A 23,547-nucleotide genomic window follows, 5' to 3' on the forward strand; every position below is an offset into this window, starting at 1 on the left:
GGATGAATAGTCTGTTGATGGCGGCGGCGCCGCCTGGTGCGGCTGGCCCCCGGAGTGTCACTGCTTGACGCCGGCCGCGCGGAGCGGCACCTGGGAACGCCGTATGTGGAGAAGAGGGAAGCGTCCCGCCCCCCCCGCCTGAAATCCCGGAAATCCCAAACTTCGGCCTCTGCCGGGTACCGGATGAGTTATCTTCGCGCCCAACCGCGCTGCCGCTCTGCTATTGGAGGACGCTGAGGCGGAGGCCACGCCCCTTCCCTGCGAGGTGAGGGCGCAGGTGAGTTTGCGCTCCTTCCTCTGAGGGGGAAGCGCTTGCGGGTCTGAGCGCGTCAAGCTCGGCCTCTGCCCCGCGGGAGTGGCGTCCTTTCGCGTCAACCCGCGTTCAAATCCGAAAGTGACAGCCGAGTGCCTTTTCATTAGCGCCTCTGAAACCCAAGGGCGTTATAACGCTGGGGTGGGTGTGTTGGGAGTTCGGGGTTTTTTTGGGGGGGAGGGGAAGCGGCATTCTCAAAACGGATTCGCGCAGAGAGAGGCCAACAATTTTTTCCTTCTTGAGCTTGCAAAGCAGCTTTCTCGGCACTCTTCTGACTTGTTGCCAGTCACGCAGTAGGGTGGAGTTTCCCACCGTCTTTTGAGATGCGTGAAAAAGCGAAATAAGTGGTTATTTAGAAGACGGGAGGGGGGAAGTAAGCCCTTCAAAAATCCACAGCAGGGCAGTACTTTTTATTGGGACCAACCAAAATGTCGCAGAACAGTGAAGTTTCGAGATCTCGGAAACGGGCAAGGTGTCACACAAAGCACCGGGTGGGGGAGAAAGTGTGGGGTTTTGTGGCTGGAGTACAGGATCCGATTTTATTCTGTGGCTGGGAGCACAGCTAAAGGTGGGTGCTGTTTTCCATTACTTAATACAGAATGTGAAGCAACAATCTTCTGCTCTATGAAGATGTGAAGTCAAGTTAAACATTCCTAGACTGCTTAATCTGGATTAGTTACTTTGGCTACTGCCCTAGCATGTGTTCATGGGTAAAATGGGATTAATGGCAGGAGGTGGTCATTCTTCTGGAGTGCAAGGATGGTAGGTGCACATGTGTTGTTTCTCCAAGACAGGATATTATAGCCAGTTTGCCTCAGGGCTATACCAACTGAACCTCCAGGTGACGGCTTGTGTGACGTAGTGCTCTTTCATACAGTCCATTCTCTTGTGAGCCCTCGCCTGTGGTCTTAAATTGGTACAGCCCTGACAAATCCATTTCACCTTGGCGGTAAGTAGGCTTCTGCACTTATTACAGTACTAACATTGCCCTGCACTCAGTCTTTGACATACTCATAAAGGTAGCGCTGTAGTCTGTAACTCGCATTGCATTGGTGTGGACTGGAGGGAAGTCAAGTGGTGGTTGATCAGCTTATGTGTCATCAAAGAAGAAGTCTCTCAAGCCTGTCTGAAGACTGTTGTGAAAGCAGAGTTTAGTTCTAGCTTTTTAAGCTATATCCTCCTTTCCTCTAGTACCCACCGTAGGAACTGTGGTAATCTTACTAGCCTTAAGGTGCCATAAGGCACTTTCTTTTCTTAGCAAAATGATCTGGAGAAGATACAACTTGCTTCAGAAAACAAAGTGGCAGTCTCACATCTTTCTCTTTTGCAGTCTTCTCTGGACAACCTTGCATTTCTATTCCTGTCTGCTTTATTTCCTGTCATTGCAAACTACAGTATAGTATTTGGTTCCATGGGTACTCCTTGAGCTAGACGGGTGCAAATAAGGTGTTCTGGGTTGTGAAGGGAAGACCGACACCCTTCTCCACCTTTGCTATCCAGTACTTCTCCAGCTAGTAACATCTATTTTCTGGGGTGTTAGGGAAGGCAGAGGCGCACTCCATTGTCTCAAGATAGACTGATGCAAATAACATTATTTACTTTCTAGGCAAGTAACTACTTACAAGTCTGTGGTGGACCATTTGATAGAGTTGTTTTTGTTACATCCTTTAAAATGCTTGTTAATGTTAAGGAGTGGATGACAACATTTTGTTAAATTTTGTAATGGGGAGCATTAGAAATCAAGGCACATATCTTTCAGGTCAGCACATACGGTAGCTTGGTTTTGGATGTCTGGCCAATCAAAAAACATTTATTTTTCCATTTATTTTTCCAAATGCCTGGTAGTAGAAGATACATTGATCCTGAATGAATTTTCCTGAGTTGAGGCTCATCTGTTGCAAGCTGAGTGTGCTGATCCCTGCAATTTCCCTAAATGTAAACATTACTGCATAATTTGTGGTAATTGTCAAATCATTAACACTTGGTGAACAGCAGATAATTAACTAATAACAAAAAACAAGTTATAGCTGTTGTGAACAGTGACATGAACTCTAGTCTGATACTCAACCCATTAGACCAGGCACCCCCAAACTGCGGCCCTCCAGATGTTTTGGCCTACAACTCCCATGATCCCTAGCTAACAGGACCAGTGGTCGGGGAAGATGGGAATTGTAGTCTAAAACATCTGGAGGGCCGAAGTTTGGGGATGCCTGCATTAGACAGTGATTACTGCTTGTTATTTTTTAGATAAGCTTGCAGTTATAGTGGTTAGCCAGTGTGAAAAGCTTTGTTCTGCTGCTAAGTTTGCCCCCTTCCTATTACAAGGAAAGCAAACCTCACTCCTGACCTTCCTAAACATGCCTGCATGCTTTCTCTGTATCCCCACCACTATCACCACCAAAAAATGCTTATATTTTCCATATTCCTTACGGAAGCTTGCATACAGGTGAAACTCGGAAAATTAGAATATCGTGGGAAAGTGCATTTCAGTAATGCAACTTAAAAGGAGAAACCAATATATGAGATAGATGCATGACATGCAAAGCAAGATATGTCAAGCCTTTATTTGTGGTAATTGTAATTATTTCTCATTAGGCGGGTCAGTTATAAATGGAATGTAGCTAATGAAATGTAATGGTGATGCTTATTTTTGTATTATTGTAACTATTTGTTTTATTACTGTGGAATTTCCAAAAGAAAGCATTTGTAAAAACTAAAATAAAAATAAAAAATAGTAAGTTGCATTACTGAAATAATTCACTTTTCAACGATATTCTAATTTTCCGAGTTCCACTTGTACTGTATTCCTAAATGATACTTCCACGCACAGAGGCGGTACTGGGTTCTGTGTAAATAATGACAGTTGCCTTCACTCTGGGCTTCTGAGTTTCTGAAAGGCATCTCCCCGGTTCCCAGACATCCCTTGGTCTTTTCCTATAAGTCCGTTCTTCTCATAGGGAAGATGCTAGTTCTATCTAAATTATAAAATGTTGTCCCCTATATCCCTAAAAAGCAACTCCTTCCATGTGTCATGTTGTAGTCAGTACAGTCTGTCAGTAGCAGCCTCTCTTAGTGTGCTTCAAGGAGCATGTTCCATAGGCAAGGTTTTGAATGGAGGTGTTTTCACTGGACGCTCTTTTGAGTTCCACGCATCCAGAGGGTCTATCAAAGCCAAGGTCTCCTCTAGAAGCAATGCAATACATATATATTCAGCCACATATATTGTGAGCAGGGGAGCTCTCATTACAAGTAATTTGAGGGCAGATTGAATTTGCCTCTCCCAGTGGTACTATTATCTTTTCATCTGATTCCCTCTTGGTCATTGATTATGCCATGCTGAAGTCCTTGGAGAAAGAAAGGGTGGGATGCAATTGCTGGGCTGAGGGCTGTGATGTTTCTGACCAAATAGGCACCAATGTTTGGCACAGTAATGGTCTAGCTGTGACTGTTGCATGATGAATCATACATGTTAATTGATTTTTAAGTACGTAGTTGTGCCTGCATGCTGAGATAGTGGATTAAAACTCCCAGTAAATATTTTATGCCTTGGTGTCTGAGGCTAACATCTAAACTATTCTCTTTCTCAGATGTCTCCCAGAACAATAACTCTTTGCCTGGCTTTGAATCATTAGCTCCATAAAAGTTCAAAATGTGTTGGGGTGCAGTAATCAGATTGGTGGCGGCTAGTACTTTGTTTATTTGCTGTATGTGTTTTCTCAAGCTCCTGGTTAACTCCTAGCTAATGAACTTATGAGCCATCTTTGGCCTGTTTTGTCTATGGTGGGGGTTAGGTCAAGGCAGACTTGTCAATGTTACTGTATGAAGCCACAAATTAAACCTTACTTGTGCAGTTGCCTTACCACATACATGTCTATTCAGTTAATTACCTATAACTGTTTTAGAGGTTTTACTGCAACCAAGTGGTATATATTGTTAAATAAAAATGAGTAAAATATACCTATATGTCTCTTTCTATAGTATAGGTCAAATTGATCAATAGATTAGACTTGCCTGGAGATGTTACTCATCCGTGCTGAGTGGTGGCCTAAGAACACCCCAGATTTTAGTTGGACTGGAGCACGGGTGGCATATTTGAGGTTTGAATGAGCAGGGGAAATGAAATCTGGGTGTGCAGGGGATCTCCATAATGGGATTTAAAAGGAGATTGACTGGCAGCTCTGTCTATTGGATAGAGAAGCCTGATAGTTTTATCTTCTGTGCTTCCACCTATGCTTTCCTGCCTCCTAGCAAATATTTATCTGTCATTGGGTAGGGGCAGCATGCCAGCAGCCTCCATGGCCCAAGATCCAGAAAAGCTTCAAGCAGAGGTGGAGCGACTGGTGGCTGAGCTGCAGGAGGCAACCCGAGAAAAAGTCCAGGCTGCACAATATGGGCTGGCTGTCCTGGAGGAAAATGGCGAGCTCAAGCAGCGCTGTGGTGAGCTGGAAGGCCAGTTGGAGGTGCTGCGCATGGAGCTGGTCCACATGAAGGAGGTGAGAGAAAGTTTCCCCTGTTCTGCCTTGGGCAAGGATGCCCTTAGCATGTGCCCAGCTTGGACAGTGTGCCCTTAACCATAATCTCCTGCCTCCTCCTATCTTGCCTAGGCTTTGGCAGAGTCCCACAGCAGTCACAAACGGGCAGCAGCTGACGGCGAGAGCCGAGAAGAATGTCTGCTCAGAGAAACTGCTTCCAAAGAAGCCTGTCTGACTCAGACCATTGAGGAGCTTCAGAACAATGTAAAGCACCTGAGATCCCAGCTGGACAACAATGGGGTAGAAAATGAGCGTATTGGTGTGGCTCTGCGGGACTTGAGGAAGGTAATGCGATCAAGTTAAGAAACTGGGGTGGGGGTGGTCCATATGGGTTGTAGTTCAGGACTCTAGCACACAAGTCTGTACATAGGTATTTTCTAAAGTGTATTAGGTTAGTTGCTAAATTGATAAAGGAATGGTGGTTTTTTTACTTTTTCATGTTTATTACAATTTTAATAATATTACAGAATATTCCAATAAACAAGAAAAATCAAGCAAGATACAGCAACATAAACATTCCCCCCTCCAATCATTACCTCCCTCCCCTCATTACCCCTCCCTCTCTCCCTGCTTCCCTCACCCATGTGTGATCTCATTTAATTTTAGATTGACTTTTTCTGTTGCATTATCCATTTTATATTTAATATTATTATCCTTTATGATGTTACCTTTTATCCTTGCGAGTAATAATTATTTATATTTGTGATTAGTTAATTTTCCTTTCCATATTTTTCCATATACACTTCTACGCTTTCCCATTCTTTCTTCACTCTTTGAATAGAGCCTCCCCCCCCCCAATTATTGTTGTAAATTTTGCCATTGCCATAAACTCACAAATCTTAGATCTCCAGTCCGATAATTCTGGCATTATTCCTGTTTTCCAATTCCTTGCTACCAGTATCCGTGCTGCTGCTGTTCCATAAAGAAATATATTCTGGTTTTTTTGTGAATTGTTCTTTTAATTTTTTTTCAATTCTTCATGAATTCTAATCCAAAATTGTTTAATTACTTTGCACCCCCACCACATATGATACAATGTACTCACCTCCGCTTTGCATCTCCAGCACAAATTTGAATATTTTTTTATGGATCTTTGCCAACTTCACTGGTGTAAGATACCATCGGTAAACCATCTTAATGATATTTTCTCTTATTTCATAACATGCTGTAAAATTTATAACTTGACTCCATAATTTTTCCCATCTTTCTAAATAAATTGTCCTGCCCAAATTTTGTGACCACTTTATTGTTGTTTTCTTTATAACCTCATCCTTCAGCTCTCCCTCAAGTAATAATTTATACATTCTTGATATTATTTTTTTATTTGGTTGTAACAGTTTGCTTTGCAACTTGGAGATTCCTTGTTCAAAGCCTTTTTTTATCTTCCTTAAACAAATTTGCTATTTGGTAGTATTGTAACCAACTGCTGCAATGCTCTTTTATCTCCTCATATGATTTTAATTTTACCCCACCCTGATCTTTTATTATTTGCTGATATGTTAGCCGATTCTTCCCCATATTTAATTTCTTTACTCCTAATACTTCAGAAGGTGAAACCCACCAGGGTATTTTTGGTTCTAATAACCACCTATAATTTTTCCAAACTTTGTATAGTGGTCTTCTAATTGTGTGATTTAAAAAATCCCTATTTACCGCCACTTTGGAGGTCTTCTCACAACTCAACTATGATAACCCTCATAATGGGAGGAGGTCTGGGGCTTGTCTGTGTCTCATTGCTTCCAAGGTTTTTGAAGTACCTCAAGCATGTTCTACTTCCATCTCCCAAGTTTCAGGGGAGGGCTGCAGTGGTTGTTTGATTTTGCAGTTTGGAAGGTGTGTCTAATACCTCAGAATGATAGTGTGGCAATTCCCTGAGACTTTGAGTTGGGAGGTAACTTGGGGGATCATTTCCACAGTTGTGCTATGTATCTGAGCTGCTCCAAGTGCTCACACAGTGCAAAATCAGGAATAAGGTTTTGCCCTTTTGCTATTGAGAGGACCATGGTCTTGGCAACCATAGAATTTAGCCTTGTAGCCAGCCAACCAAAATGTGTTGGCCTCTGTTGTAGCGTATAACATAGAAAAACAGAGTAGCAAAAAAGGTAGGGGGGGGCGTAACACAATGGTCCTACAAACCAGAATGCAAAATTGGTTAGCTGTGAAATGGGAAAAGTGGTAGTGATTTGTTCCTGGAGTATTAAGATGTCAATAATAATAATAATAATAATAATAATAATAATAATAATAATAATTTTTATTTGTACCCCGCCCATCTGGCTGAGCCTCCCCAGCCACTCTGGGCGACTTCCAATCGAATATTAAAACAATACAGCATTAAATATTTAAAACTTCCCTAAACAGGGCTGCCTTCAGATGTCTTTTAAAAATAGGATAGCTGCTTATTTCCTTGACATCTGTTGGAAGGGCGTTCCACAGGGTGGGTGCCACTCCCAAGAAGGCCCTCTGTCTGGTTCCCTGTAACCTCACTTCTCACAATGAGGGAACCTCCAGAAGGCCCTCAGCGCTGGCTCTCAGTGTCTGGGCTGAATGATGAGGGTGGAGACGCTCCTTCAGGTATACTGGACCGAGGCCGTTTAGGGCTTTAAAGGTCAACACTAACACTTTGAATTGTGCTCGGAAACGTACTGGGAGCCAATGTTATGTGGTCCCGGTGGCCACTCCCAGTCACCAGTCTATCTGCTGCATTTTGGATTAATTGCAGTTTCCGGGTCACCTTCAAAAGTAGCCCCAGGTAGAGCGCATGAGAATGTGAGACGTTGCTCCCTGCATTTTGTTATTTCTACAGTGTACTCTGTGGGTGAAATTCACCGTCATGCCATGAAAAATGTTCTGCTGTGGTTGACCACCAATAGCAGCTTGTACTTGCAGCTTGATGTAAGTGGTAGATATACTTTTAAGTGTGAAACAATGTGGGCACTTCTGCCTCACTTTGATTTAATAATCAAGTCCTCAAGCATTATTGGGCCATGTTAAAAACATTGAGGGGACCACAGGGACAGTCATGCTAGCTCTGCCTCCCGTTGCCATGCTGGATATCCTCCAGGTTGGAGGACAAAGCTTTGAAATGGGGGTTGGGTGGGATCTCTGTGCTCAAGAATGTAAGAAGAATCCTGCTGGAGTAGGCCATCTAGACCAACTTCCTGTCCTCACAGTGGCTAACTTGATGACTGTGGGCAACCCTCAAACAGGACTCAAGCACAAGAGCACCCTTTGGTTTCTAGCAACTGGTGTTCAGAAGCAAAGCTGTCTCCGAACTATGGAGGCAGAGTGCCACCATCATGGCTAGTAGCCTTATTTGTCCAGTCCTCTTTTAAAGCCATCCAAGTTGCTGGTCCTCACTGACTCCTTTGGGAGCAAGTTGCATGAGCTGCATGAAGAAGTACCGTACTTTCTTCTGGTGGAGGTTCCCTTGCAGCTTTGACCCCGCAGAAAAGCAGGGTTTAAAAGCTTAATGAGGAGCCTCCATGAATTAACATGGAACAAGAAAGCTTTAAAAAGTGTTTGTGGGTAGGATGAAGTTGCTAGGAAGTTGCTAGGATGAACATATCCTATATCAAGTTCTTCATTACCCAATCCTACCTTGATGTAATACCATATGATGAGTGGTTTGTGGCATGTCTGACTTGGTTCCTATTTCCCCCTCTTCCCAGGAACGTCAAATCCTAGAATCCGAGAAGGCCAGGCTATGTGAGGAGATGAAACAGGTCAAGACGCGGGAGCTGTGTCAGTTGCAGGACTGTGCTGAGCTTGAAGAGGAGAACATCTCCCTGCAGAAGCAGGTCTCCGTGCTCAAGAGCAGTCAGGTATTGGTATCTTCCACGTACCACAGTGGGCCTGGCACTGACCACTTGAATGTGTGCCTTTCATACAATGGTGTGGACCAGATGTCAACCATGTCATTGTATAGTATCTGCTTTATAGGAATACTGCTTCAGTTGTGTACACCTGCTTGAATTTTGCAAATGTATGTTTGCTTTCACCTACAACCATGTCCCAATGGACCTTGGCTGGCTTGAATCTTAAAGGACTTAAAACATGCAACCAACTATCATAAACAATCTAAAAATATTTAAAGCTGTAGTTCAAAACGTTAAGGGTGAAATTCAATGTCATACTAATATGAACATTCTGCCAGTGCAAGCATTATGCTTGCCGGATAGAATTCTCCTCTCCTCTTCCCCATTTGCACTGTTCTGAAGGTTCTCCTGACCCTCCCAAGCTGATATGGGGGTGCAAGAGGAGGCGGGTAAGCCACATTGTGCTACCAGGACTTGTGCCAGCTCCTGCTAGCGCAGCTTATTAGTAGAATCTAGCCCTGTTTTAAAGTGTTAGCCATTTAAAGTCTTAAAACCTTTAAATTGTCTTGGAGAATTTAAAAAAGAAAGTATTTGCCTCCTGCTAGAAAGACAGTAGTACAGTCATACATTGAATCCTGAACGCCTTGCAAATCGAACATTTTGGCTCCTGGACGCAGCAAACCCAGAAGTGAGTGTTCCTTTTTGCAACCTGAACGTCCAACACAATTTCCGCGACTTCTGATTGGCTGCAGGACCTTCCTGCCCCTTGGTTTTTGAACGTTTTGGAAGTTGAACGGACTTCCAGAACAGATTCCATTTGATTTCCGAGGTACCACTATTAGGAACACGAAGCAAGCCTTTTATAGAGTCATAGAGTTTGAAGGAACCCTGAGGATCATCTAGTCCAATCCCCGGCAATGCAAGAATATGCAGCTGTCCCTTACAGGGATTCAGCCTGCAGCCTTGGCATTATCAGCATTATGCTCTAACCAACTGAGTTAAGGGTCATTCCATATCAAGTGATCCAATTTTTTTACCTCATGTCATCCAGTTTTCTCAATATTTTGTACACTTGTTGAATGATCAAAACTTAAACTCAGTTTTGATCATTCAACAAGTGTACATTGGATCACTTGATATGGAATGACCCTTAAGAACCTTCAATAGTTTAGGCGTGGCAGGGGGTGCCTCTTGGAAGGCTCCGATATTAAGGTGCTATTAATATTTGTTGGATTTATATTTGTGTTCTCATTTTTTATTTTTATATTGTGATCCCCTTGTTATCTTCATATGAAGGGCAGTATACAAATTGAATTTATTTATACACACACACACACACACACACACACACACACACACACACACACAAAAGCTGGCCCTGCCACGCGTTGTTGTGGCTCATCCGTGTGATTTCCCCCCACCCTGTCCCGACCCATGACGTATCATGACCCCTCCTCCCTCCACCCCCCCGGCTCATCCCTGTGACTGGTCCCACCGTGTCCTGACCTATCCCATCACCTCCTCCCCCCAACCCCCATCCAGGCGACTCAGTACCTCCATTCAGCCTAGTATGGAAACTGGAGCCGAGGTGCTGTTGAGAGGGAAGGTTTTATAGGTGAAGTACCAGTGTAGACGGCGCTAGACGGTGCTGGTTTGCACCCTGGTTCTTTTCCCAGCGTGCACTTTCGTCTGATTTGTGAGTTCTGGAACATGGGGTTTTGGGGTTTTTACCTGGCACAGGTGTGTCATCTGTGTTTTAAAATGGTACGGGTTTGGTCTCACATTTGCATGCAACATTGTGTCAAAATTTGAACGCAATCAGTCAAGCGGTTTTGGTGAAACATGGATACTAACGGACATGGCCAGTTTCCTTTATATATATATACACACACACACACTAGCTGGGTTATTTGTGTGACTTCCCCTACCCTCTGACCATCCATGACGTATCCCTGTGATTCCCCCACTCCTCCCCTCACCTCATCCCTGTGAATCCCCCAACTCTGTCCCCACCCCACCCCCGACTTACCCCTGTGATTTCCCTCCTCTCCTCCGTCCACCCCCCCAGGTTATCCCTGTGACCTGTTCATTTTGCACACAATCATTCCCCCAATGCGCGTGTTCTGTAAAATTTTGCCCTGTCCCAACCCTGACTCCCCTACCCACGTGTGTTATGTGAAATAACATTTATTCTATCCAAAGGCACGACCCTGTAAAAGGCCCATATTCAGTTGATTCTATGCTGTGGCCTATTCTCCCCCCCCCCAGCAGGCCCCTAAATCCACTCAGCCTAGTCTGCAAAGCCGAGGCGAGATACTGTGGAGAGGGCAGGTTTCATCCCTGTGTCTCCACCCTGTTCTGACCCATTACCTATCTCTGTCCCCCACCCCAGGCAGCCCCCTACCTCCACCTGGCAATGTTGGGTGGTGTTGCTGCAAAAGGCCTGCTTTCAGTTGTTTTCTGTGGAATTTTGTGATGTCATCTGGTGGCGCGGCTTTGCAGGCAGCAGTGGGCGATCTGCCTTTCTATTGTATGCTGCTGGAGTCTTCAGAGCTTCTGCTGGTGACCTCTAATTTGGGCGCCACTTTTTTTGTGTTTAATCATTATTTTAGGTATGAAAGGTTTGCTTTTTTGGGAAAAAATTCGTGCCAGATCCCTCACTGATGGGCATGGAACGTTGTGGCCAAATTTGTTACAGTACATTTCAGTGGTTACGGAGAAAGGCTATTACATCCACGTGCGCAATGCCTACATATATATATGAAAGCCTTTGTACCTGGGATCTGTGCAATTACTGTAATTGGGTTTGGAGGACTTATTTTTTATCAGATTGAACATATTTCTCCAAGGCTCCTAACTTCAAAGGGATCAGAGCTCTTAAAAGCTCTGAGGGGGTGTGTGTAATTGCTATACTCATGTGTGCATCCCACAATACTGATTCCTCTGCAGTGGTGTTAATAGTTGGGGACTGCAGCAGGCCAGTTCTCTCCATCCTTCCATCTCTTAAGTTCCTTTCCCCTTGCTTTTTACTGATGTTTAATTGCTCTCATAGTCTAATTTCTGGATTCGAATACCTGTTGCATGTCTCTTTCTGTGTCGAGTTAAACTAATATTTTTATAGTTCCACAATTATGCAGACATATTGACTTTGCTGATGGCCTTGTTTCACTAAAAAGTACAGGCCCACCACCTTTGCTACTAGGATATAGGATTTGCATTTTAAAATTATTTTGAGCTTGTTGTAGAATAATGTGCAAGATGAATAAAACAGAATTGTTTTATAGCTCTTAAATGCCTGTCCAGCTTATCTACATCATGAATAGGCCACTAAAAGCTCACTCAGGTTTTCTTGTTTTGGTGGCTGGAATGGTGGTGATAGGAAGTTCCACAATGCAGGTGCCTGTCCAGAATTCCACATGTCTGTCGGACACTTACATAAGAGGACATGGAAGACGGGTTTCCTGGTGGATCTTAAAGGATGGTGGGGATTGTTTTCCATCTGTTGGTGCAAAAAGAAAGTCTAAGCATGTGCCATGTTCAATCATGATGTTGAAACCGAAAGAGATGTGGATGTCAGTAATTCAGATGAAATAATGGGCCTGATGAGCAGCAGCCAACCACCTAGTATTGTGCCCTTTTTTCCTCCCTCAGGTGGAGTTTGAGAGCATCAAGCATGCCCTTAGCTGCCGAGAGGAAGAGCTGGTGCTTGCTGGGACTCAGCTACTGGAGCTGGGTCGTCTCCGGGACCTGGCAGAACACCAGCTTCAGGAGGCACTAGAGGCTCTGCAGGCAGAGCGTGAGCAGAAGCAGGAATTGCGGCGAGAGCTGGCCATCAGCACAGGAGGGCGCCATGACTCCCTAAGCAGCTTGCAAGCCAACCTGGAAGAGCTTAACCACAGCCGTGCAGAGGAGCAGGATAGTGGCTTTGCCAATGCCAGTAACATTGGGAGCATGGCTTCCACACCCCACAGCATCCGGCCTGCACCTGGTCTTGTGGCAGACCTTTTCAGTGAGCTTAACTTGGCAGAGATTCACAAACTGCAGCAACAGTTGCTCCAGGTAAGCAGGTTGAGCCGTGTGGATCAGGGAGAGGTTTGGTTTCGATATGAGATGACTAACAATGTGAATTGCATTCCTGTTGTGCAGCGGGGAAAGATGTGCTATGTTTTAGGCCAATGCGAATGGTTGGCTATCCCCACCCCCTACCCTACCCCAGCTGGCTAACTTGGGGTTTGCAGCTCTGTTAGAGATTCAGTCCACTGTCATGTACTGTGTATCCAACTTCTGAAAAAGTCCTTGCCCCTGTCTCTGTAGTTACTGTGTAACACTTCAAGGGAGGGAATCAAATTGTTGAATGCTCCATTATAGAAAAACAAAACTAGTATTGGCAAGAAGATTATAGTTTAGCCTTTGCCCCTGGTAATTTATGTTTGAATGTGCAGAGACTTGTTTTTTACATGAGGGTGTCATTTAAACCAAATTCTTCTTCCTTGGACAGTCCATCCCATACTTTGGCTAATAAGCAGTTGTCATTGATCTCCCACACAAGAGTCCTCTGGTGCATATGGGGAACTTGTTAGGAGGGATGTGCTTCAGTTCTCATTTTATGCTGGGCTTGGGGAATAAACACCACTAGCTGTGCAAAGCCCAGTGTGCTGAGGCGAGGCAAGACCCCTTGTTTTTCTCTTCCTCTTCCCCTCCAGTCCATAACCCTCTTGCACCTGCAAAGAACTTGGGAAGGGGAAGATATTTTCACTTCATGTTTGTCTTTAATGAAGGAAAGAGTAACAATTTGCTGCCACGTACAATCCCTTACTTTCATCCAGCCACACGATTGTCAGAGAAACTGGGGAGAGTGAGTGGTCTCTCGTGCCCTGCAGAATTATTCCCTCCCTGTACACAAGCTATGAAGAACCTACAAACTTGTTGACAGCGGCAAGAGTTATCATAGCTAGGAAAAGTTGGATAATTATGATAAATGATAATCTCATGGTGGGGTGCACATTTCTATTTGTATTATTTTTACTTTAAGAAAAAATAAAAAATATATTTTATTTATTATATTATTCCCTCCCCATTCACAGAGGATGCAGGAGTGGGATATCTTGGTGTTGACTATCTGGCAAGGGCAACTCCAGCCAGATTTGTAGACCCTTGATTTCTCCATCTGTAATCCTGAAGTGGTCCAGTGCAGCATTGGATGGCATCCCCTAGAACTGCTTGCCATTCAGTTTTGCCTCAGGCCCAGAGGATGCAGGTATTACAGCACACATAATGGCCACCATTGCAATACAAGCAAAAAGGCTGTGATGTCAAAAAGTGGGTTCCTGTTTTTCAAAGCTTAAAATGTATTGTAATGGGACTATTTCCTCTTTCTGAAGGGCGGGGAGCATGGGTGTGGCAAAAGCTAAGAAAATGCTAGGCTGGAATGATTTTCTAATCAAAGATTTAGAGATCAAAATTATGGCTTGATAGTATTGATCCACAGTGAACTCAAAGGAGCTATTCTGTCTGCAAGTTGCTCGGATGCCAGAGGCATTGCTTTTGGGTGTCTACTCTGGCAATAATCTTGTCTATGGAGTCTGCTGTTTCTGTCTGTCTGTCTCCCCACTCTGATTGAGCCGTAAGCCTCTCGGTCGCTTGGGAGTGAGTGGCAGGAAGCCACTAAAGTTATTCCGAGCAGCTGCACATCCTGCCCAGCTGGTGTCATGCCTTGGCCTGACCCTGTTGCACTTTCCCCACCCCCTTCAGGGTGCTTGTCTGCAAATTATCTCTCCCTCCTGCCAAGCCAGTTGTCTTGGCGAAGGAGGTTTGAATGCTCCTTGCAAGGTATTGGAGACATTTGTCCACTTTTTTGTCTAGAATGCAGCTCTCTCTTTTTCCATCTTCCTTCTATTTTTAACAGCTTATCTTGTATTAGAGATCACCCACAGTTTGGAGAGCCTCCTAAAGGTGAATGCTATGATAGTTGATTCTGGGTCACTTCCGGCTAGTCTCATTCTGGCAGCCCTTGGCCAAAGGAAATACCTGGCTGCGAATCAAAAGCCCTGAAGCTCAGCTTCTTTTGGTATGGCTCTTTAAAGCCCAGATGGAAACTTGAGACCTGGGAGTGGCAAGCTCTATAAAGAGAGAAGCCTGTCCCTTCTGTATTGATCCCTCCAAAAGGATCACGGTTTCGGAATAGAACTGAGCAGCCTTAATCTCTGGGGTAAGGCTGCAAAACCAGGGCTGTCCTTGCTCACTCAGAGCACTTGCCTATTAAGAGTGTCCTTACCAGCTCCTCCCAGTTTAGTTCCTGTTTTCCATGCCAGGATGTAGCTCGGCAAAATACATAGCTTGTTATTGACATAAAGTGCTCGTGAGCATGTCCCAACAACTTAGAGTTCTATTGGCTTCCTTGGATCTGGATTTAGGTTATGGCTCAGTTTATCTCCATGCCTTGTGTTGGGAAACATAAACACCAAACTCTCCCCACCCCCTTTCTAATTTCCTGTTTGCATTATTAGGCAGAAAATGAGAAGGCCTCGCTTGCCTCAGACCTGCAGGACCTTAAGAAACAGCTGAGCAGCACACAGGAGGCTCTAGCCCAGCAACAGCTGTGCAACAACCAGGAGGTGGAGCAGTTTCAGACCCTGGATGCTGGCCCTAGCAGTGGCAGGGACCACCCATCACCCTGTGAGAAGGAGCGCTTCCATGAAGAGTTAGAAAAGGCCCAGCTGGCAGCCCGGCAGGAGAGGGAGGCAGCTGCTCAGTTAGAAATGGAGCTGCGGGTTGCCCGAAGGATGGCACGGGAGAGTCAGTCACGGCTGGCTCAGGCCCAGGAGGAGCTCCTGGGTTTTTCTGAGGAGATGGCCGCTCTGTATCATCATGTCTGTGCCTGCCACAGCATCACCCCTCAGCGTGTTGTGTTGGACTATTACCGGGAAGGTCGTGGAGCCCGGAGCATGTGCAGAAGACGGTCCTCCCGAAAACCCCTGCTCACAGAAATGGAGACAAGTAGCAGTGGGGACCAGTCCCCAGCCAGCAGCCCCAGTTCTCCCTGTGGGTTGGAGCCCCTCAATGTGGCCAACCTGACTGCCATCTTGCGAGAACAACTAAGGCACCTGCAGGTGGCGCTCTCCCTGGTGCATCAGCAGGGCCTGATGGGGCACAGTGCCGAACTGGAACGTGACAAGGAGGCGCTGGTGGAGGAGGTGCTGAAGCTGAAGTCCTTGCTGAGTACTAAGCGGGAGCAGATCGCCACCCTGCGCACAGTACTCAAGGCCAACAAGCAGGTGGGTGCAGGAGTAGCCTGGCTGTGGTGCGAGTCAGCCCTGAGTGAATAGGATGGGGAGGGTTAGAAAGGTGTGGGCCTGCTGCCAGGTCTGGGAGCACCCTCAGCTAGTGCAATGAGCACTTTTGGGGGGTTGCCCACTGCCGGTAGCACCTTTTTTGTCTTGCTGCTGCTTCTCCTGCCAAACAGTGCAGGTAGAGGAAGAAGAATGGGGTTCTGCTAGGCTACTGGTGCCAAATGGGCTCATCAGTGAGAGCTACGGGAATTTTCTTACACTGACTGCAAAGCTGAAGGCATCAAGAAGTCACAAAACAGGTATGATCAGGCTGTGACTGTTGTATCTAAAAGTAAATGAATATTTTGCGATATTGCAAAATGCAGAATTATACAACATTTATTTTACACAGGTTTCTTCTGTCTATCATGGGGAGGGGCAAGGGATTATTCCAATTATTTTTATTGATTTTCCAAATTATTACAAATCATTACTGAATTAATTCAATACAATTTCCAAAACTGATTTCCCGCTCTTCTTGCAAGATATGTCCATAACGTCCCTGTTGCTGTTAGTTCTCAATTTCTAGTTGAAATCACCCCATAATTCCAATTATATTTTCCATCAGATGCCCCTTTACAACCCTGCAAACACCAAATAGATTAAAATAAACTTAGTGTATATATTTGATTACAGCATGTATAGTATTTTAGTAAGTTCTTATTTCCAGATTTCAGCATTGTTTTCCAGCTTGAATATTTTCACATGTTCAAATCAGGGTTCTTTCCCTGTTTATTTATTGCAGTTCCCCTGTCTCCTCCATCTGCGCTCGCCTTACCCAAACTCACATTCCTTCCTACTGATATCAGGGTCAAGCTGCAGCATAAATTAGCTCAGAAAAAGTTTGCAGAGAGAACATTCTAGGAGCAACCCAGCTGTTGGATTCCATCACTGCAATTCCTTAAAAACATATTTTCCAGTGCATATGTGTTTCTCTTTAATTCAGCCTCTTCGAGGCTTCCATCCTTCCATCATGTCAGGTTAACTGTGGATTGTTATTACAGTAGCTGCATTTCCTCCTCCCGCAACTGAAATATTTTGATGGTGGCTTACAACAATGAAGGCTAGAAACGTGTTCTAAATCTGAGATTCTCTGGAGTGGAATTGTATTCCCAACCTCTCATTCAGTGCTCCCACATCATTTTGGCCCATAAATAGACCTGGATGTGATGTGGCATGGCCTGAGAACACAGGCCCTTGCATACCATTTGTTTCAATGTTTCATAAGCTGCTTTTTTGGAAAGCCACCAAGAAACAATTAAATAATAATAACAATCAAAGAGCAGCAGATTAGGGGAGGCAGGCTACAGGTTGTTTTCACTAGCCTTTGGAAAGCTGATGGGTATGGGGCTAAGTGGGCCTCCTAGGTTCTAGAGTTTGGGCACAACAGCTCAAAAAAACCTTGACACCTGTAACCACTAGCTGCACCTTAGATGGTGGGAAATGCAGAGCAGGGCACTTTGTCTAGGCACCCAGACAGCAGGCCCTGCCTTCCAAATACCAGTGCCATATTTAAGCTCTGGATGGACTGACAGCATCCAGTGCAAACCAAGAAAATGCACTTGGAGGGGGCGTGGCTTATAGCAACCCTGTTAATGGAATTTCCAATTGTCTGGGAGGGGTTTATCCACCCCACTTCCTTTGGCTGCAGTCCTGGAGCGCTCTTACCTTCCTGTCCTTGTTCTGCTCCTCCTCCCTGGTCCCACCAGTACTGTTCTCTTCACAGCCCTGCATTCCTAGCAACTGCTGCTGCTTTCCTCACAGTGTTTGCAGCATGAGCCCTGTGCCTAGGCTGTTGATAGGTTTTCTCCAACTTTCCAGGCCTGGGAAAGAAGGCAGAAAGGGCTGCATCCCAAGAGAATGGTGCTGTGGGCTTGCATTCAGTGTTAGAAACTCAGATATTTAGGCTAATCATCAAATGGCACCTTAAACCCCTTATTTATTTATTTACCTACTTATATAAAACTACTCCATAGCAGAAGTACACTAGGAAGCCGGTTTGGTGTAGTGGTTAGAGTGTTGGATGTTGGCCTACAAGATCAGGGTTCAAATCCCCACTCAGTCATGAAGCTCACTGGGTGACCTTGGGCCAGTCACCAGCCTCACAGGGTCATTGTAGGGTCATCCGTCCTCTGCATATGTTCCAGCTTGCAATATCCTCCTTAAATTTTGAAGCCCGGAACTCCAGGCGTAGTCTAACCAAGAAAGAATAGAGTGGTAGTATTACTTCCATTGGGACACAGGTGGCGCTGTGGGTTAAACCACAGAGCCTACGGCTTGCCGATCAGAAGGTCAGCGGTTTGAATCCCTGTGACGGGGTGAGCTCCCGTTGCTCGGTCCCTGCTCCTGCCAACCTAGCAGTTCAAAAGCACGTCAAAGGGCAAGTAGATAAATAGGTACCGCTCCAGCGGGAAGGTAAACGGCGTTTCTGTGTGCTGCTTTGGTTCGCCAGAAACGGCTTAGTCATGCTGGCCACATGACCTGGAAGCTGTACGCCGGCTCCCTCGGCCAGTAAAGCGAGATGAGCGCTGCAACCCTAGAGACGTCCGTGACTGGACCTAATGGTCAGGGGTCCCTTTACCTTTATTACTTCCATTGATCAGGACACTAGACTTCTGTTGATGCAGCATAGCATTTGCTTTTTTCCTGCTGAATCACACTGTTGATTGAGGGTCAGCTTGTGGTCTACAAAGTCCACTAGATCCTTTTCACAGCTACTACCGGCAAGCCAGGTGTCGCCCATCTTTTATTTGTGCATCTGGTTATTCCTCCTAAATGTAGAACCTTACATTTGACCCTGTTGAAATTCATTTTGTTAGTGCATCATCTGACCCTTGGCAACCTTCCCTTTTAGACAGCAGAGGCCGCCCTCTCAAACCTTAAAGGCCAATTTGAAGGCGAGAAGGTGCTGGTGTCGGAGACCATGGCCAAGCTGCGTCATGAGCTGAAAGCCTTGAAGGAGGATGCTGCTACTTTCTGCTCCCTACGTGCCATGTTTGCCAGCAGGTTAGGAACAGGGGCATCCCAGGGAGTTGTGTCTATAGTAGAGAAGGGACAGAGGTTGAAGTGGGGCTGGGCTGGCATTGAGCCTTTGATCTACTGCTGCTCCTGTTTCATGTTGGAATTGTGCCACTATCCTCACACGAGTGCTGAAACTGAGGACTTGCCATGTAGATTGGGAGAATCAAGTAATTGTTATATTGACTGGTTGTGGTCTAGGAAGGCTGGTTTCACACGATACAGAGCTGGTTTCACACGATACAGAGAGACATGGAAAGCTGCTTAGACCCCAGTAGTCACACAAGAGAAGGAAGCTGCGGGGGGTGAGGTAATGCTCTTTGAGGGGGTGCTGAAGTAAAACAGAACTCCAACTTGTGCAATGTTAGTCATATTCTGTGACACCAAATATGTAGAGCCTATATATTGCACAACATAAAAGAATTTTTCTTAGATTCCTCATAACTTGTTTTGACAGTTGGCCAAACTATTCATATTATTGAAGCCCTATTCCTATAGCTTCTGAGATACAGTATTGCCAGGCATTGCTCGTGCCTTTTCCAATATACTTTCACAACCATAAGGACTAGAAACCACCCTTAATTTAAAGGGAGCCAAGATTTCGGCAAGCAATGATTAGTGTCCAGTGGGATATTCCATTCTTTTTCTGGCATTTGATGGGAACCTGAGTATATGTAATTAATTCAGCAGAGTTCTTCATTTAAATAATGAAGACTTCATTAAAACATTGTTCTTCATAAAATATAGTTTCAGAAACACAGGCTCGGTTATAGAAACACAGAGGTGTTCTTGATTGTCAGGTTACACAAACTGGACAGAGACTTGAGCCTGGAATGGCAGTTACACTATGGCAGTTGGGATGTGACATTTACAGCCTGCCTTGCTGTCCCTGCTCCCATGTGTCTTTGTCACATGACATATTCATTCTTTTTCTGGCATTTGATGGGTATATATACCTGAGTATATGCAAAGCACTGAGAGCTGGTGTAAGGCCTGCCCAGGGTTCTGTGGTATTGATCCTTTTTGACACTCGCCTTGAACTCACCACCTCCATCTGTCTCCAGGTGTGACCAGTATGTGAGTCAGCTAGATGAGATGCAGCGGCAACTGGCAGCTGCTGAGGATGAGAAGAAGACACTGAGTTCCCTGTTGCGCATGGCCATCCAGCAGAAGCTGGCACTCACACAAAGGTTGGAGTCCCTGGAGAGCCCGGCTGAGGTGCCACGGGGCAGTAGCAGGAGGGCACTCAGGCCAGCCAAGGGTAGTGCGGTAAGAACAGTTGGAGCAATGAGTTCTGCTATGGGTGGGAGGTGAAGCAAAAGCTCCTGAAGCCATTCACCTGGTTAAGGTGTAATGCTGCCCGGCTGCCTTTGGGAGTGATACACAGCTTCTTCAAATTTATCAGTTCAAATTTCACATGGAACTGTGGCAGGGTAATAGCCCTGAGAAGGTGTAGCCTTGAGTGATGTATAACCAGTGTACTTGTTCAGCTTTAATAACACTTACTTATCCAAGCAATTATCTCTGGAGATGATAAACCAGGAGAGCCAGTGTGGTAATGTGGTTAGAATGACTAGGACCTGAGAGACCAGGGTTCAAATTCCCACTTGTCCATGAAGCTCACCACCAGTCACTGCCTCTCAGCAGACTCTGTTTTGGGGATTATATGAGGAGCTCCATAGAGAAAAAGGTTGGATATAAATGAAGTAAATGAAAATAAAATAAATTATGGCACACGTGGGAGCCAAGCCTCTGTTGTCCGTGGACCAATAGCAATCCCCTGCCCCACCTTCCACACAGCCTTTTGATAGAGAGCTAGTGTGGCATTGAAGCCTGGAGCACAAAATGTCACCTTTGTGAACCCATTAGGTGGCCTTATGCCAGCCTCAGTGTCCTCCCTCCCACCCCAGTCAGCAATATTGGTCAATATGGTGGCACCTTAAACAGTTCAAATGCTGTGTGAATGCTTAGCTGTAATGTGAGTCAATCTATGCCAGGGCCAGCACAGGAGAGCTATAGGAAAACAAGCGGTACTTTTAAATGTATCTTTCTAACTGCCTTTCTTCTCTTCCTTGTCCTCATTCTCCTTTCAGAGATAAGACAGCCAGTATCCAGTGCATGATTTCCAGGCACTTCTCATTCATTCAGTGTCTTCCATTGTGGTCACAGAACTCCATTTTTTATTATTATTATTTTGCATAACATGGGGAAGCCTGGCACCTGCAAGCTGTAGCCCATCAAGAGGAACCCTGTGCCAGCAGCAGGCTTCCAGCCAGTGTTTGCTTCCTGCCCTTGTGCCTTATGTGAAGATACACACACCTTTTCTCTGTTTGCCTTTCCTAAGCGCCTCTAACAGTGTGCCTTTTTGTGAGCTGTAATGTTGGTGACACTGATGTCTGCCTTAATGACCAGGGCTGCCTGTTTTGGGTCTGGCTGTGAAAAGATGGGTTCTTCCCTTCCCCCGAATTTCCTTGCCCTGCTGTGCTCTCCCAGGCCCATCACTTCTTTACCTGTCTCCCCATGGGGTTTTGCACATAGTTAATGACTACTTGCTGACTGCATGGATTGTGGGGAGAAGGAAAACTAGCCCCATGCAGCCATGAGGCATGCTGTGAGATGGGTGCAGCAGTGTCTCCTGTTAATCTCACTATCTTGAGACCAGCAGTATGAATATGAAGCAGTTTTCTTTATATTGTGGAGCACAATGAACCCTTGGTTGTTTGCCTCAAATAAATAATTGATTTCCCTGCATCCCTAGCCTTTTTCCCTTAACTAATTCAGAGCATTAAATCATAGATATTATAAAATATGATAAATAACATAAGATTATTACTAGAAAACCACTCTTTGATTTTAGACTATACCACTGAAAATGCTACTGTAACAGTGTTCCCATTCATTTACTTACAGTAGCAAGAAAGGATAATCTAAGTTGGGGTTTTGTGGCTCTTTCAGTGTTTGTCTTGAACTCCAACTCCACTTCCACTTAGTGATCTTCATATCCACATATAAACCACTGAGCCACTTGGGCTTGCTGATTGGAAGGTCAGCGGTTTGAATCCCCGCGATGGGGTGAGCTTCCGTTGCTCTGTCCCAGCTCCTGCCAACCTAGCAGTGCAAAAGCATGCCAGTGCAAGTAGATAAATAGGTACTCCTGCGGCAGGAAGGTAAACGGTGTTTCTGTGCGCTCTGGCACTCGTCATGGTCCTCCGTGCAACAGTAGTGATTTAGTCATGCTGGCCACATGACCCGGAAAACTGTCTCTGGACAAACGCCAGCTCCCTCAACCTGAAAGCAAGATGAGCACTGCAACCCCATACCGGTAGTCACCTTTGACTGGACTTAACTGTCCAGGAGTCCTTTACCTTTACCTTTTACCTATATCCACATATCCTTACAGCTTCTCTAACCATTCTGCTATCCTTGGTACACTTTTCTGTTTAGTAAATAACATCCTAGTTTTGGTAGTTGCATAATACTTTCCTTCCACTTTTGTCTTTTTACCAAATTGACATCTAAAGGATGACAAACATTGCTAGACGTATTGGGGCAGACCCTGTCCTTAACTTAATTCATTTATCCAAGCTTTTGTTGCTACCATGCCACAAAGTAATGCAACTTCTTTTTCTATGGTGCTTCTTTCTCACTCAGGATATTTTCAAGAATCTTATTGTGAAGGCATCATGGCTGGGTGGAGATGGCTTTCTCTGTGCAGGGAAAACTGTGTGTCCATGACTTCAGCCATGAAGACTGTAGCCCATCTGGCTTGCTTGCACAGCTTTCAAAAAGTACTTTGTGCTTCAAGCAGATTGTGCCAGGCACGGGAGGGTGGGGTGGGTCTGTTTGGGCCTCTGTGCATTTAAACAAAAAGCAAATGGACCACAGCTTGAAGACAAGGAAGCAGTGTGAAGAGGTCAGATCTGTAGATGGTTGATGCCCCCTTCTGGCAAAAATGGAAAGTAGGTGTATAGTGTTCAAGTAACAGATAAAAGCTTGGAGGCTTGGCCAACACCCCCCCCCCAGGTACTTAGAGCAAAGCTGGGTTTGGTTGCTGTGCTTTGTGTCAAGTGGGTCTCAGCCCTTCATCCTCTACAAAAAGGGAGGAAGAGACGCTGAGTCAAAAATGTTATTGTGCAGAAGAAGCATTCTTCCTTTTGGAGTGAGACACCTACGGTAGTGTGTGCAACAGATCATACTTCTGTTAGGTTTCCAGCATGGAGAGGTTCACCGTAGTAGTGCTTCCTCATCACTACCCAATTTGCCATGAATCTATCCCAAGACATACATACATATAAATAAATAAATAAATAAATAAAATAAATACACACACCAATAGAACAATCCCAAGACAGCTGTTCATAATATAAAGTTCAGCATATACTTGCCCTCCATCAGTCACCTCTACTACTGTGGCCAATGCTGTCATTCAAAAGGTCTGGTAGAAAACAAATACTTTCCCCTGATGCTGAAAGTTAGCTAATGTCACTTCTAGCTATTTGTTTGTCTTGCTGCTGCATCACACTGTTGACTCAAGCTTA

At 45.1% G+C, this 23,547-nt stretch overlaps 1 protein-coding gene across 6 annotated transcripts; it reads left to right on the plus strand.

Moving 5' to 3' along the window:
• On the plus strand, positions 1 to 21,760 carry LOC118097921 (protein bicaudal D homolog 2). Of its 6 annotated transcripts, XM_060269070.1 has the most exons (9): positions 1 to 277; positions 4,587 to 4,806; positions 4,918 to 5,130; positions 8,517 to 8,669; positions 12,315 to 12,722; positions 15,170 to 15,937; positions 18,846 to 18,997; positions 20,074 to 20,278; positions 21,103 to 21,760. In XM_060269070.1, exons 2-9 carry the CDS (start codon positions 4,594 to 4,596, stop codon positions 21,106 to 21,108), a joined length of 2,118 nt encoding a protein of 705 aa, XP_060125053.1. In that variant the 5' UTR covers positions 1 to 277; positions 4,587 to 4,593; the 3' UTR covers positions 21,109 to 21,760. The 6 variants fall into 6 exon arrangements, with proteins under 6 accessions (XP_060125053.1, XP_034997129.2, XP_060125051.1 ...); XM_035141238.2 differs by lacking the exon at positions 21,103 to 21,760 and having other exon boundaries at positions 20,074 to 21,091; XM_060269068.1 differs by lacking the exons at positions 20,074 to 20,278; positions 21,103 to 21,760 and having other exon boundaries at positions 18,846 to 20,065.
• Positions 21,761 to 23,547: the final 1,787 nt, after the last annotated feature.

This window comes from Zootoca vivipara, chromosome 16, assembly GCF_963506605.1.
Source record: "Zootoca vivipara chromosome 16, rZooViv1.1, whole genome shotgun sequence".
Classification (NCBI taxonomy): domain Eukaryota; kingdom Metazoa; phylum Chordata; class Lepidosauria; order Squamata; family Lacertidae; genus Zootoca; species Zootoca vivipara.